The following is a 16,832-nucleotide window of genomic DNA, read 5'->3' as shown; positions in this document are numbered from 1 at the left end:
CTGCACCAAGTTCTATGTTTCATTTATTAGCACATTTTTTATAAAAAATGTGAACCTGTAAGATTAATCAGTATGAGTAGTAATTTTGACTGCAAAGTTTTCTTTTTTCTGTAAAATTCACCTTTAAATGGTTCAGGAAGATATAATGGTACAATTCCTTATCACATAAGAACATGTCAAACATCTTACCATTGGCTTTAAGGGCTGAAAAGACACATGCTAAGAGTCTTTTTGGTAAACTGGAGTCTGTAACAGTAGGAAGAAGACTCATTCTTAAAGTTGATGGATGATGTTTAAACACTAAATCTGGAACACTGGTTTTGTAGTTGTGAAAGCTACTGATGATCTCCTATGAAAACAGGGTAACCAGGCTGATTAAATTCTCAGACAACCCCTTAGAAAAATAATTTAGAACAGAAGGTCATCAGTTATCTGGCCTAAACATATTGTTGCTGAATTCCCATATTAATTCTCACCCACCTTGTTAATATTATATTTTGCAAAGGATGACTTAAAAGCTTAAACACAAGTGTAAAACCACCTAAAGTTTTCATACATCATGAGGTATCAATTAAAGAGATTAAACTTAGGTTTAATAAAAGTACATGTATCAACACTGTAATTACTTTTGTCAAATGTGACACTACAGTAAGTAAAATAAAACTTAACACTTAATCATTAAAACCTTTAAATTGATAGACATTGCATTTTAAATACATAGAATTAAAAAATCAGGTTACACTGAGTATGATTTTTTTTAATCATGAGAACAGTTTATATACACAAGACATTCTTAATTTCTGGTCTAAGCTAATCTGGTTTGGTGTATTTTGAAGTTTGCAGAGATACAAGGACTATCTGCACTAGCTGTCCCCTAATTTTGCAGTGCAAGACTAGAGGGAAGGCAACTAGTCATCACTTTCAGAAACACTGCCAACTCTTGGTCTACTCTTTTACCAATGAAAAGTGGGATTGACTATCACATTATAATGCCCCCACGACTGAAAGGGCAAGCACATTTAGTTGGACCAGGATTCGAACCTGCAACCCTCAAATTACGAGTCAAATTCAGCCTTACATCCACCACTACACTGATACAGGTATGTTGATATAATGTCTGGACCCACATCTACAGAACACACATTTAGATTTTTGAACCATATCAACTTGATACACCCCAACATTAAGTTCACTCGTGAGCAAGATAAAATTAACAAAATAGAATTTCTTAACCTCAAGATAACTAGAACTGATACAGAAATCCACAGAAAAATCACCCATATTGGATTATACATTCCCTGGGACTCAGCACATGAAACAAAACAAAAACTCAACATATCAAAAATCCAAATAAACACATTCACAAAACTATGCTTATCCGATAAAATTAACAAAGAAATCAACAAAATAATACACTTCAATTATATTTCCTCCAAAAACCATGTGAAAAACATACACACACCTAAACCAACAACAAATACAATAAATCCCAAGATACAACAAACTACAAAACCTCACACTGCTGCATACTTTTCTGACATCAGCAAAAACAACCTATGACATCATATTCCAGCAAACACCAAATTTCTTCAAAAACCAGGTACAAAACTAAAGTTCACGCTACATAAAAACTACACTAACAAACACAATGCAACAACTTCTATATCTGAGAAACAAGCAGAAAAATGGTAACTAGATTCAAAGAACACAAAAACCTCCTTCACACATTTTTGAACAATGCAAATCAAAAATACAATAGAAAACACCCAGATACTAAATTGGAAAACAAATATAAACAAACAAAAAAATCAAAGCCCTACTTATACAGCAACTAAAACCAAAATTACATTAATATAAAGGAACACCTGTATACTTATATACTAATTAATAACAATTCACTACAACACCCACTACAATCCCGTACCCGTTTACATACTCATCCCTATGATGTGGCCGACAACTGCCAGTTGCAAACGTTTTTTTAATACCCATACCAGCCATATACATTTTTATTTCAAGTGGGTTTCTTGTCACCTAGAAGTAAATTATACGAAATTGTGGATGCTCTACAAAACAAATGACAAGCAAATCATGCCAAATTTGAATGGTCAATTTTTCTAACAATTTTGTTATTAAAACATTAACTAAAACAAACTGTGAGATGCCTCTGTTCACTTTGTGTTTACCAATACTGAGAGCTTTTTGGTTAGTCTTTACACTACATTTTTCATATAACCAAACAAGTTTTTCTTGCATGCCTACTTGTAATTAAAACACCAAAGATTTTGTGATAAATGCTGTGGTTTTAAAAGTACTGTTTACATTTAAGACTTCTCAACCTTCAATAATGTTTTTAGCATTGCAGGGGATGGGGTGTGGTTGCATCCTGCTTCTTTTCCAATTAAGACCTCCCCATAAACACATTGGTATTACTTTTTATGAATATATGGAAAACTGCCCAACTAATAAAAATTACCCCATCAACATCAAAATTTAATTTAGAAAAACTACATAACATATGACTGATGAAGGAATGCCATACAAAGTAAAATTCTATGTAAAAAAAAAAATGAATTAAAATGTACTGAATAACAGTTAGGGCTGGCATACCCAATAATAATATTCAATGGCATTGTTAATGAGAGACAGGTAAAGATCCCTATACACTGAGTGGCAGGATCAAACATTTTTCTAAGCATACATGTATTAAAAAAAGTGTTATACCCATAAATCACATGCTAATCACATTTTGGTAACTGGCTCTTTACTGTGTTATGATACTAAATCAGTAAATCAGACCACTGACAATAAATGAACAAGAGACCCTGACAGTAAACAGATAAGAAATAACCCAATAGCTATCACAGAAAATTAATTTTAGTGTGTGTGTATAATTATTTAAACATTGCCAATAACACTATAACGTTATGGATAAACCTTGGGACAAAACACGTTTAAAATGGTGCTGTCGTTGAGTCTTAATGATTACAAGACAGTAAAATGTGGCTTATTGTGACCTGAGTGTTACACAGACAACACATTGGTACATCAGTCCCAAATAAACGAAAAATGATGATTTAATAAGCTATGACCAATGCATTGTCTAGTTAGAACAACTTCCTCTTTCCAATCCTTAAGGAAGCAAGGCAGTCAAAGTCCAATAGAGGGTTTTATTTGGAAAAGCTTGTTTTCTTGTTGCTCACTCAAAATCGACTGCCAACTGCCACAGAGCTGAGCCTGGAATACAGGACCATAGTACATGTATAGAATAGGCACAGTATAGTGCCAGAGCAGACAAATTTAGTTGCAGTGTCAGTGAGCATATTCCCACAAATACCAGCATGCTCTGGTATCCAGAAAAATCAGATAGAAGTAGATGTTAAAGGGAAATGAGCAAGTCATTTTTGCATATTGGCAAGAACAGGATGAGAACTAACAGTGAAGTGATTCCAGGGCCAGTAGAGAACTAAGCAAGTCAGTATAAATAGCACAATTCGAGTACTGCTTAGCTTCTACATGATCCAGGGCAAGAGAAACAGCATACAGTTCAGCAGTGAACACAAACTGGAGAGGAGATTCTGCATGTAACCACAACAAACCATTGCAGACCCCACAGTCACCTGATTTCAAACCATCCATATAAATACAAATGAAAGAATGGGCTGACCAGTGCATACAGCAATGTTATCCAACTGTGACTGGATATGAAGGCCAAAAGGTGCAATGGCAGACAGTCTGTTCTCAAAAAGCATGGCCCACTAAGGAAGGAAAACAACTCCAGGTGGGATTCTTTGGTAAGGAACGAAGTTTCGAAGTATACAGTAGAGACAGTTGCAAATGGAAGAGGTGTAGAGGAGGTTCATGAGACTCTGTGTAAGTTCTGAACTGAGGAAGTACAGAGCCAAAGTCCCTGATGATTGATGAATATGGTCCAGCATCTTCAAGACCAAAGTCCTAGCAGAGCTATAGACCAGTAATCCATAGTCTAGTTTTGATCAAATAACAGTACAATATATCTTTAGCACAGAACATCAATCTACTCCAAGTGGTGGAAGAGAGGAAACATAGGATGTTCAGTGCTCTTGTACATTTGACCCATAGCTGCTTGATGCGTGGTATAATGGTCAGCTTACGCTCAAAGATAAGCCCCAAGAACTTTATCTCAGGCACCATAGGTAGCACAACTTCACCAATATGGAGTTCAGGATCAGAGTGAATATCCCGTTGGTGGAAAAAGTGCATGCAAATGGTTTTAGAGAGAGAGAAGTTGAAGCCATTTGCAGTGGTCCACTTCAGTAAACAATTGAGAGCAGTCTATAGCTGTCGCTCAACATACCTCATGTTCAACGACTGATATGAGATGTTTTGAGAATGATTCTTTAAGGCACAGTGAGATCCATCTTCACTCCCACCATAGTAGTAGAGAAGTGCAGCAGCATATGTCCGAGATGAAGTGGTGGACAGCAACTTTCAAGTTCTGGGTAAGTAATGTTTTGAATTGTCTTCTAATACTGCACCTCTTTTTCTGCCAACAATTTAGGGCAAGAATGAAAGTAGGATGGGTGAGAGCCATTTGCAATTTACGCTATGGGGGTTTGTTTCACACTCACAGGCATTGTGGTCAACACAGGAGAACACGTCAAGGGTTTGGAATGTATGGCCATACCCTGCAATTAAGATAACTTGCCTTGATGATGGCAGGTGAACGTGGTGATGTAAATGTCAGAATGGGAACATTGGTTGACATTGTAATTCCATCTTTGCGAGTGGAGGTACACTTCAGGGCAGAAACTATTTGTGTGGAGAAACCAGTGAGAATCTGACTCAAGGATGTTCTTCAAATCCTTCTCAACAATAATTTCTCGTGAGGAATTCAAAGTCTCATGAGGCTCAATAGATATATCTCCAATTGCCTTTGAATGTAAGAGAAGTTCACTGTGTTGAGATGTGGATGTTTCCACCAATATGTCACCAGAGCAAAACTTTTTGACTGACTTTGGAGAGCCAGCAAGTCCCTCTAATCCCTTCTGAATGGAAAAGGGAGACATCTGCCTTTAAGATTTGTCTGAAAGAGAATGTAGTACAAGAAAATGTGGTACAGGTATTACAGATATTGAAGATTGCTGCTCAGAATCTTCAAGACAAGGTCATTTACCTATGGAATGTTTTTTCACTATTTTATTTAAAATTTTATTTGGGGAATCCATAATAAAGAAAGAATATTTCAGTGCCCACTAACCCCACCCACCATGGAGCCTTATGAGGAGATGCATTACAGTGCTAAACAAGGACACTGCAGTAATGCCACAGTTTTGTGAGCACTATACCTAAACACCAGCATCAGATAAAATGTCCACAACACCTGTTGAGAACATCCAACACTTGTACCTGGTTGACCCTAGCCCAAGTGGACCAGCTGATTGACTCTAGGGTGGCCACCCCAAGACTGCCCATCTACAGGAATTCAAGGCCAAAGTAGTGTGTTAGGGTTGGAACCCTCAACCACCAGGATCCTCTCCTCCCCTTCACAGGCCACCACACATGGCAAATATGTAGGTGGATGTTTAGATCCCAGAGGAGGTAAATTGAAAGAACAGAATTTTCCTTGGGAGGTCTTCTCACCAAGTACATAAATCCACACTGAGAGGTAAAACAATGACTTAATTTTTACAATCTAATTAACTTACAAGAGAAGTTATCTATAGTCTTAAAGAACCTTAACCAAACAAGTCTACCTCAGCAGGAGTTAGCATATCTCCATCTTCCTTTTTTGGTTTTGGGTACTTCCTACACAGCTCCGGTATCCATGCAATTTCAGTTTTTTTAAGGAATTGTTGAGCATCTAAAGCTGCTAAAGCATAGCCGCAAACTCCATCTTCATCTTCTACCACAAAACAATATTCTGGACTTAAACAAAGGAATGCTCCAACAAGCCTATATAAAGTATCAAATGTGAAAAGTACTATTATAATGTGAAAAGAAACACAAGAATAAAATATACTGAGGGTAAACTCAGCATGCTAATACAGCTGAAGGTTACTACAAGTACAAACTATGTTGCCACTGGTAACAATTTTAGCATCTATATAAGTTAGCTACAGTAAATCCCTATCTCCCAACAGTGGAATGCCACCAAAAATAATTTTAACCATAGTATTATGTCATGGTCCCTTCTAAGGAAGGACATCAATATATAGTTTCATTAGAACAGCAGCTGCCCATTTTAGTACTTGTAAATATACTTCAGCACTATTAGTTGTCAAAAATATTTTTCAATCATTTAATTTTAATTAGGGGAAGTAACATGGATGATGCTTACAAACACCAGTAGGTTTGAAGAATAGGGGCAACTAAATACTGTTATTATTTAAAAAACCAACAAATCAAGACAAAGTCAGATAAATAAAGTGTAAAATAAGGTATAACAAAATACCTAGTTCTAGTAATAGAACTACAATCAAATTTAATTTTAGCTTGGAATAGTCCCTTCAATAAATTTCAGATAAGTAACTTAACATGTATAAAAACATCAATGTTGTTTTAGGCAGAAAACCTTTATAAACTAACATGTACACACACAACTATCATTTGCAGAAGCTTGTTAAAATGTAAACTGGTGTAATCATCACAATAAGCAGGTATTTCAAAACTGAAGAGATGGGTGGTGCCACCTTGGCCAATTCAATAAATACACTAAAATCTCAGAAAACAGAAGAGATAAGAAGTTCTTGTCTGATATTCTAGCTTGTTAATATCAGTAATTTGAGTTTCTAACTCATAAAAACTAAACTTTGTATTTAATTGATTATTTAGGAATTTTTTAAATATTTACTTTTAGATTAAGAAATTAACTGATGTATAATACTAAAGTTTGAATTATAATCTACAACTGAATACCAAACTTATTGACATACATTTCTAAAATAGTTGTTTAATAAAATTTTGAATGAGTTGATAAATGCAATGACATAACCTTTTACCCGTGATGATAGGGTTAAAACACTGTTCTTATAGTTGACCTTTACAAATTTGGTATTTCACTGAGAAATCCATAAAAGTTTTAATATTTATCTTTAAAATACAAACATTCTTTCAAAACCACAAAAAGAAAAAACTTCTAATCACCAAGTGATATACAGCAGTCTAAAAAATCATTATAGTTTGGTGAATATATATTTTTTGCTCTTTACCAGAGTTTACATAAACACCTTTCATAAATATATTTCAATATATATTAAACAATACTCTAGCAGAACATACCTTCTTAAAAAAAATGTACTTAAAACTTTGAATAGACAACCTCAAGCAGCTGAATTACTAAACGACAGATACAAAACAACTTAAAACTATTTTACTTGATAAATATACTTATCAAATTCTCCCAAAAAATTTGACTGCACTAGAACTATTACAGCATTACCTAACTTGACTATGCAATTGGAAATGTACTACACCAATCAACTTACTTGCCACCAATGAGATCAGGAGAATCAGGGAATACATCACTTCCATCCAGCCCATCATCACACGTTTTCCGACATACTTCATAAACAGCTGCCTACCATATATATTCATATACACTTGTTAAAACATTAACATAAACTTAAGTGCAATTAGAATCAATACAAACTATTTAATCTTTAATTCTTTATAAATTAGGTAGACTGGATTCAAGAATGTTTGTTTGTTAAATTTCAATGTAACAACAAAAACCTATAAATCAGAATTTTAGTTAAGCAAGCCCTAGAAACATTTAGTTCTCAAATCCAAACTGGTATGAAATATACTAGGCGTCCTTCCTTTTGAAGTAGTATAAATGTATTCTAATAGAATTTCTTTCTTCAATTTTTCAAACATACCTCATCGCTTGCCAGATATGGACGTATGGTGTACACTTTGGCACTAGGAGGTTCTGGTGGTTTGTACAAAAACAAATCTGTAACACTCTCAAGGGGCAGCAATCTCTAAAATGCACAGAGGGTATTTTAGATATATTAGTAAATAAAATATTTCCACAAACACCATTTTTCATGTTGGAAATATTTAATCCTGTAAAACAAAGAAAAATGCAGAATTTAATACATTTTTCTTACTCCTGGAAAAAAAAAAAGATTTCTCCTCAACCTGAAAATTACATGCTAAAGAAATGAGATTTATTAATATACACAATTTCCACCTAAACATGAACATTTTGATCCTCACACTCCCATATGATTTCCACAGAAGTGAAAAATTAATTATTCCAAAAAAAAGTTATTGTGAATCTGTAATAAATTTTTACTACAACAAGTTTTTTTCTCAACTGACATTCAATACACAAAACTAAAATGCTCATATACAATTATGTTGGCGATCCAAGTGTTCCAAAGATGCTTTAAACATCACTTTATGGTAGTACTGAAACTGCAAGACTTATTTCAATTATTTTGATGAAAAATATACTAATATATAAAATGCAGTAACTAACAGACAAACTACTGTACCTTAAACATAGCAAAACTCCTAAAGCATCTTCTTCTAATATAATCTTCTTTCAAAGTACAGACTAAAGAAATCATAAAAGTATAAGGTATCCAGTTTAACAAGAAACTTGACCTTTACACTGTGACTGGGATGGGCATTTCCCATCTGTAGTGAAATGATTAAAAAACAACCGCATACCCATCACATGTAATTCCAACAAACAACAACAACAGGAAAATTAAAAATATGAACTTCAAAGTTAGAAAAGCAGAACAAACCACCAAGTCTGATATTAAGAAGAAAAGGTTCCTGGACTTGTGAAAGACAAAAGAAATATCCAAAATGTTATTCCAATATATTGACTTGCATACTTCACAATGGAACACATTAAAGTGTAAAATTAAGTAATCTCATGACATTCTTAGGACTGTTAGTTCATAATGCTTCACTAGTTTTCAGAAGTGCTACCAGTTGATACTACATATAACTTAGGGTTACACACTAACAGAGAGCAATACTTATCTCCTGGATACATCCAACATTACTAGAAATGTTAGCCAAAGAACAGCCTTAAAACACCATTAACTAAACAAAACAAAATTCCAGTAGCCATAAATTAAAATCTGGTAATTAGCTCCACATATCCTTGGTATGGTTGAAAAGTCTCTTAGATAGTACACATTACACACAACAAGATAAATTTCCAATTCTAATTTCAAAAACCCCTTACTATGAAAAAATTCATAACGTAGAAATTACAGTTTAAAAAACAACAATCTGCAGATGAATGCAACTGACAAATGTTAGGACTAGGAATTAAAAAAAATGACAGCTGAATGTCAAAAATATAAAACAGAAGTGTCTCATACATAACCATTCTCATTAATTGAAGTAACTAGCTGTTGTTGTTTGCTAATGTTATTCTTTAAGGTTCAGTTCAATTTTTCCCACTGCAATTTATCTGCAGTGATATGTCTCCAGACAGATTAAAAAAAACAATTACTAAGTTTAAAATTGATTCCCCAGTTTATTTGTGTATTAAATAAAACAAATTTACTTTTAATGTAAAACTTATTTCACAGTACATATCTATACTTATAACCATCAACACTGCAGATAAAACATTTAGAGGAAAAACACTGGCACATTAAAATATAACAAAAATTGCACTTGATTTCCATCCTTTAAGTTGATTATTTTAGGTGCTGGAAAGAACAATGAATGATTTCTTATAAAATTACAATCACAGAATGACAAATACTTAACACTTAAACACAGCACCTATTATCAACTTATGCTGGTTGAGGGATGCGTGTTTACATCTGGCATATTTAAGCATATCTAAGTTCACAAATGACTTTGTAAGTTCATGGAAACTGCACCCCTCCCTCTTTTGTCAAGATACGTACTTGTAATTCAGCTGTTAGGCCCCCTCTGAACAACCATGGTTCTTGATCACCACTCATGAATGCTTCTTTATAGCCTTTTGAAAACCCTAAAAGATCAAGTTAAAAAAAACAATAGTAAAACAATTCATTCATTAAGGTATTCCCTGTGAAAACACATATACACAGACATATAACAACTTAGCCAAAACAAACTGTGCATCTGCAGATAATTGAAGTTTTCACCAAAACCAAACTACTGTTTAAAGATGCTTGGCTACTCTTGCTTTAACTACTGCACATGCACCAAAAACATTAACTAAAATACTGTGAAAAAATATTATCTTAAACAGCAAAAAGAAGTTTTGTATCACAGGAGTCATGATTCTTTCCAAAATCCCAAAAAACTTTCCACAGAAACTTAACACACTTCTTTGAACAAAAAAGGCCTAGGTTACTTGAAACAAATTTAAATTTTCTAAAAAATGTTATTCATATTAATTTTTCATGTTCTTGGCATATCAAAACATTTCCTCCTGCTAACAAAAATCCTCATTTTCCCTGCCCACATGAATTCTGTCACAAATAGGCATTTTAAATGAAATACATGATTTTCAAATATGTTTACTCAACTGAAAATATTCAGCCCTGACTAGATAATTTGGAGAAAAGCAAAAAGTATTTAATCTATTTGTGCCAGAACAAAAAGGTATAACTAATGTTTCGCCTCAGCTCATTGAAAATAGTTCACTTTAATAATTTCAAACAAATAAAACCAAAGGAGGACAAAACCTCACTGTGAAAAAATGCAAGTGAGAAGGTAGCTGATAGCAGACATCTTCTATAATGTTGTGATCAGTTAAATGTTTCACATTTCCTACATGAGTACTAAAGTAGGTTAGTTATTCGCACATCAACGCAGCGCAGCAAGTAGGCTTGATTACTACTGACCCATGTAAAAAAAAAAATTTATTTTCTCTTGAGAACTGAAAAGACAAAATTAACAACAGCCTTCTTCCAAACAGCTGTCAAGCGATGCTTCGTAGCAGATTTTCCCTGCTGGAATTGTCAAAATACATTAGTCTGTCGCAGCTTTATCTTCACACTGCAATCACAGTGCAGCAACAGCCTGCAGCATCTACTACCTACCCACAGAAACAAACCATGTTACCAGATTTTTCAAGACTGAAAAGACAAATGTAGTTGATGCATACATGTACATGTTGGAGGAATGTAACCTGGCACTGCTGGAGGTACTCTTCCAAGGGCTACAGACCAAAAAAGAAACAAAAAGATTCATTACTTTTCTGTGGTAATGAGTTTTTTATTATTATTGTTTATTTATATATATATATGAAATTTTTAGTTACTACACATCACTTCTTACTTTAAAAATCATTATAAAGAACAAGTCCCCCAAAAAGCTGTCCAAGGCTGTATTTCACTTCAACTGTTTATTAATAGTTGCATTTATTTAAAATTGGTGTAGATTTATTTTCCTCCCAATGCATATATTAATCTTATATTTTGGATTGTAAGAGGTTAAGAATTCACTTACGTTCTTAAATGCTCTTGCATCAGAATTTTCTTAACAGTTATACAAGATACAATCAACATTCTTGATGTCCAATACAGCAGTAATGTGATTAAACCACTCAACTAGATAGTTTCAGGTTGCTTCCCAAAAAAGCAATAAATCCAATCTTAGATTTGTTAACAAATTAAAAACAAGTGCAGAAAATGCAAGAATCATTTCAGAAGACATGAATGATTTATTTCACTTTTCTGAAATGAGAAAATTAATAAATTTGAAGGTGGAGAGAAAAAAAGGATGCACCACTCATTCAAGTTGTCAAAACTCTCATTCATTATCTTCAATAACAATTCTTACACTTGCATCTCTTGACAAATCCAAGACTGTCAATTACCCATTTGGGAAAAAGCCACTGGTGGTAAAATGTGCCCTTTAAGACAGCTTCAAGGTGGCATACCGTTCCCTCTTAATTTGGATACTTACCAAGCCACTTAAGGTAAGAATTCAACAATGAGACCACTCCTTTTATATCCCACAAGTAAGGATAAAGGTCATAAAGGAGTGATCTATTTGGGATAAATGTAAGTCTCATCAGCAGTCTAGATAGATTCTTGGTCATTTCATCAAACTTGGCAGCTCGTTGATACCATTCTTCAATTTCAGGAGTTTGTGGTTTCTCATGACTTTTCTTTCTGTGTTCAGAAACAATATGCCCATTTGTTTTAAGAAAGAAAAATTCTTGTAGAAGCTGCAACCCATGACTTCCATGTCCAAATGGTAAATAAAACAGGTCTACTAAGAGAGAAACATCATCCTTGGTTAGCTGCTTAACTTCCTCTTCTTTTCCACAGTTGCTTATGTCTGTTGATTCTGTTATCATTTCCTCAGTGCCATCAACTGGCTTTCCACTGTCTTCAGTACATACTGTTGAACTAACAATATTTTCAGACTCTTGCTTTTCTTTTTCTGCTATCCGCTCCTGTATGCATTCATTAGACCTAGGAGATGGATTACAGTCCATGGGTTCAAGAGTTACATCATTCTTGGAGTCTGCCTGAAGTAATGGAGGTAAGTTTCCAGACACTAGCGAGTTCACAAGGTCACTGGATAAGGGTTGAAAGGCTGAAGGATCTCCTTCAAGTGGATTACTGGGGTTTCCACCAAATGGTACTTGCTGACAAGGAACACTAGTAGTCATAGTTACTCCAATACAAGTATTAATGGCTGGAGCTGGTGGGCAAGGATTCACTAAAGTTGGTGGAGGACATGGTGGGCAGGATGGGACAGGAGATGGCAGAAATGGACCAGGCACAATTCTGCCATAAGCATTTTTAGAAACATAAAATTCATTCAGCCACTCTTTTATAGCCACTTTAAGTGCTTGAGATGGATGATAGGTATCAGGAGAAAGGTGAGATGGTACATCTTCTACTGACCCATTTTCATTCTCAGTTTCCAACTTGATATCAGCTGACACAGAATCATCTAAGAATCAAAGGAAATGTTCTCTATATTTATATCTTAGCTTGCTCAACTGTTTAAAATAATTCCATAATAAATAATACTACATACAACTGGTTCCTAATCTGTGTGTTGCAATGAGTTGCTAGGTATGTTGAGTCTCATCAAATGAAGATCAATTAAGAACAAAGGAACAGTTATCATTTTAACACAAGTGGAATATTTATAGTTTTGCAAAGAAATACCAGAATATTACTCATGTTGTAACTTGGGGAGTAAAAAAAATCTTAAAAGTCCAACAGCACTACCATTTAATACCAATTCTTACATACAGATTTGTCTCTGCAGTTTTTTACCTTGATATAAACTTCTTGTCAATAAAATATGCAATATTAATAATTATGGCCAACTGCAAACAAGACAAAACCTACATAAATAAAACAAAGTTTAGTTAATGTATTTGAAGACTTAACTGTTTCCTTTCAAGAAATGTTTACCATCACAACATTTATAATTAAGACTTGTAGTACTGTTTACTAAAAGTCTGCCAAATCTTTTGAAGATACACAAAATGTATTAAAAGCTATTATAGTAAGGAAACTATAGTGGTTACAAGATAGGCTAATTTAACTGACCTTGCATGGAAAGAGTTAAACAAATACGGATAATTTAGTGATGAAAAGACAAATGGTAGTTTCTAATTTATACTCACTTGTTGATAAATCTCTTTTTCCATCCTGATTACATTTACTCCACATAGCTAAAGTCTGAATGGGAATAAAGTTTGTTTCATATTCACAATTGGGATTCGTCAATACACCACGAAGATTTGGAATAAGATCAGTTGACCGACCACTATAGGGGCCAAGAAAAACTCTCTTCTGGTCATAATCATTTGCATGAAGATTATCCCATATTATTGGTGGTCTCTTCAACACTTCTGACAACTCCAAGATTGATTCAATGGTGATGACCTTCGAAATGACTTTTGGTCCTGCAGTTAAATGTTGATTTTTAGTGTATAACACTAAACAAATGTAAAAGTAATGGCTGTGTGACCATACATAATGCTGAGAGCAAATCTGCACATTAGTACTGTAGATTTAATTAAAAACATAATTATCATCTATTTCATAACTAAGTAAGAAAAATGTACATCAAATAATGCAAGAACATTCCTTTTAGCTTTCTTGTATTACACATTAGCAGTTGAAAAGCATACTGTGCACTTCTTTGTTATTTGTACTTACTGCAATCATAGCTTATATTGGTGTCTGCCAATAAATATCTATAATTATAAAACTTGCACATTTCTCCAGCTTTTAAAGTTAGTATAAGTTGAGCTGTGATTAAAAAAAATTGTTTATTGAATTCATATGCCTGTACCTCCTACAGATATATTCACAACTGAACATTCAACTTATAAATATCTCACAGCTTACTATCAATGAAATAGGAATATTTTGCTTTCAGAAATGGTGGAAACTATTACTTGTAACAATTTTTCTACCTCTCTTGAAGAAAGAACACAGTATTTTTAGAAATAACTTTCCATATAAGATGTGTAATAATATTGTTTTTGGAAAAACATTTTTGTTACTGATGATATTTATATCTTTTCCTTTAAAAAGACAAATATTCCTTTATAAAAATAATCAAAGGAAGATATTTAATGTCAGTGAGTAATGATGTTCCACTGTATACCATTATTAATATCAGAGTTTACATGTTTACAATATAATGTAATTGCTTCATTGTACAAAATATGGAAATGAAATCACAGATAAATTAATGAGTATAAAACAAATTAATACAAGTTTGATGTATAAAATGTAACATTTTGATCAATAATAAATCCTCATTTTACAAACTCAAATCATATTTTGTAACAAATTTGTGTATGTAAGCAAATGATCATGCCCAACATTTTCACATTATCAGAATCAGATATAAAACTAATGGACTTATTTCCCCAGATTTTAGGCTAATGTTTTTCATAATAGTGTTTTACAATAAACATTGCTAAAGGTTCAACATTACAGAAATACTAAATAATTTTACATATGAACTAAATATTGTTTAGAGTTCCTGTTAAGTTTTATTGACTGTAATAAAAAAGACACGAGACAAACTGGTAGGTCTAGTCAAAAGTAAGTGGAATTCTGATGTATCACACTCACAATATTCTTTCTTTTATGCCTCCGATAAGTACAATTAAATGCAAGCTGTACTCTAACAGTGAAATTTACCAATTACTTTATTAGAGAACTATACCTGTAATACTATAATTATATATTCACAATGAGAATTTGTCACTTACTACTTATTAATTCTTTATAAACTTCAACAATACGTGACTGAACTATTCAAACCCCAATATAATCATTAGTCTAACAACACTCAATTTGTTTTAAGAAAAATTGCTTGTTCCCAATTTTGGTTGTAAAAGAACATGCAACATTTGTTTGGTGATAAATAAAATTGTAAGCATAGAGGTTCATGTGCAAGAAAAATAGCTATAACAGCCAAACACTTGTTGCTTAGTATAAAGAATATATACCATACCTGTCCACAGTATATGAATCCCTGGCATTAGTTTACTGCCAATGGTGTTAAGGTACTCTGAATTTCGCGTACATCAGGAACAGCCCTAGAAGCACTGTATTCTGTAGAGAAAAGGTAAAATCCATATGTATTGTTACAATCAGAATAATAATATTAGCTTTGAATGTCAACTTGATTGATAAATAACAAAATTACTTAAAATTGTCAAGAACACAAAAGATAATAGTGCTCAAAACTACAGTTCTTAAATGACTATGAAAAAAATGTTTTCCTGATAAAGACAGTAAAGTAATACAAACACACAACAATTACTGTTAAAGCAGAAACAACTGGAAAAAAAACCTATAATATTAGATCAGCTTTCATGATTGTATTACAAGTTTAATATGAATACTTGAGGACAACTGAAAGTTCTATTAACAATTGGCCAAAACCCACTCTGTATCAATCTAAGACTGTATTAATCTTATTTTAATGGTATGCATTTTAGAGCATGTAACACTTCTCCAGAAACAAAATTTCCTAAGAATCATCGTATATATGATGTGAAGTTAAAGAAAATCCATCTCTCAGTTTTGCATGCACAAGTTAAATTAACTTTTTCAAGACAACTGTAGATTAAAATATAAAAATTAATCTACACAAAAATACACAATTAGGCTTATAACTAATGAAAGAACTTTGCTAAATACAAGTAAATTTATACTAGATTATTATAATCCAAGACAATTAGCTTCAGTATAGCTGAGTAAAGCTAAGCACCAAGTGTCCATAAATTCTTATGAACATTTCTGTTTACTACAGTTTCTATTTACAATGTGCAACAGTTCTTAAACTACTCGCATGCAAAGACAGTGGCCTTTAAGTTAATGCCACATCAGGCCAGTACAATATTTTCACATTTGTGGACACAAATATACACACAAAACATCAATGAAAATATGGTTGTCCTTTGAAAAAACCTTTTTTTCTTGTTATGCAGGTTTGATTTAACATGCTGCATGCATATTTTCACTGAAAGAAGTATTTTTGGGTAACAAATTGTTTAATATTTCTTGTAGTAAACATGAAATGCTTTGATACAATCAAGTGTTTTTTCCCTAAATATTCTTTAACAAAATATAGGTGCATTTTTTCATGATGTAAAATGAAACCCATGAATATTTAGAATCATCTCCATAACTTTAGTGATTTCACACTTATGTCCCAACAACATTAATTTCTATGTTTGTTTACACATTCTTCTATACCAATTTCACACCTACAAACACATCTAACACACACATGCATATAAACTTCTAAAACTATTGCCCACAGGTTTAACACCACATAAAATACCTACATCACTCCAAGTTTGGTGAAAATTTAGTGTAAACCAGTATTAGTATTCTAAACAAATAAGACACAAACAGGATAAAGTCCAC

General features: G+C 33.1%; 1 protein-coding gene across 1 annotated transcript in view; it reads right to left on the bottom strand.

Annotated features, from left to right (window-relative positions):
- Positions 1-16,832, bottom strand: part of LOC143253439 (protein O-GlcNAcase-like) — a 39,910-nt gene that overhangs the window by 2,392 nt on the left and 20,686 nt on the right. Inside the window, 10 exon segments of the mRNA XM_076507335.1 lie at positions 190-349; positions 5,736-5,934; positions 7,467-7,558; positions 7,860-7,964; positions 9,873-9,958; positions 11,063-11,116; positions 11,866-12,867; positions 13,556-13,837; positions 15,409-15,475; positions 15,478-15,509. Coding sequence (XP_076363450.1) covers positions 190-349; positions 5,736-5,934; positions 7,467-7,558; positions 7,860-7,964; positions 9,873-9,958; positions 11,063-11,116; positions 11,866-12,867; positions 13,556-13,837; positions 15,409-15,475; positions 15,478-15,509 — 2,079 coding nt within the window.

This window comes from Tachypleus tridentatus, chromosome 1, assembly GCF_004210375.1.
Source record: "Tachypleus tridentatus isolate NWPU-2018 chromosome 1, ASM421037v1, whole genome shotgun sequence".
Classification (NCBI taxonomy): domain Eukaryota; kingdom Metazoa; phylum Arthropoda; class Merostomata; order Xiphosura; family Limulidae; genus Tachypleus; species Tachypleus tridentatus.
This window is presented reverse-complemented; position numbering and strand designations above follow the sequence as displayed.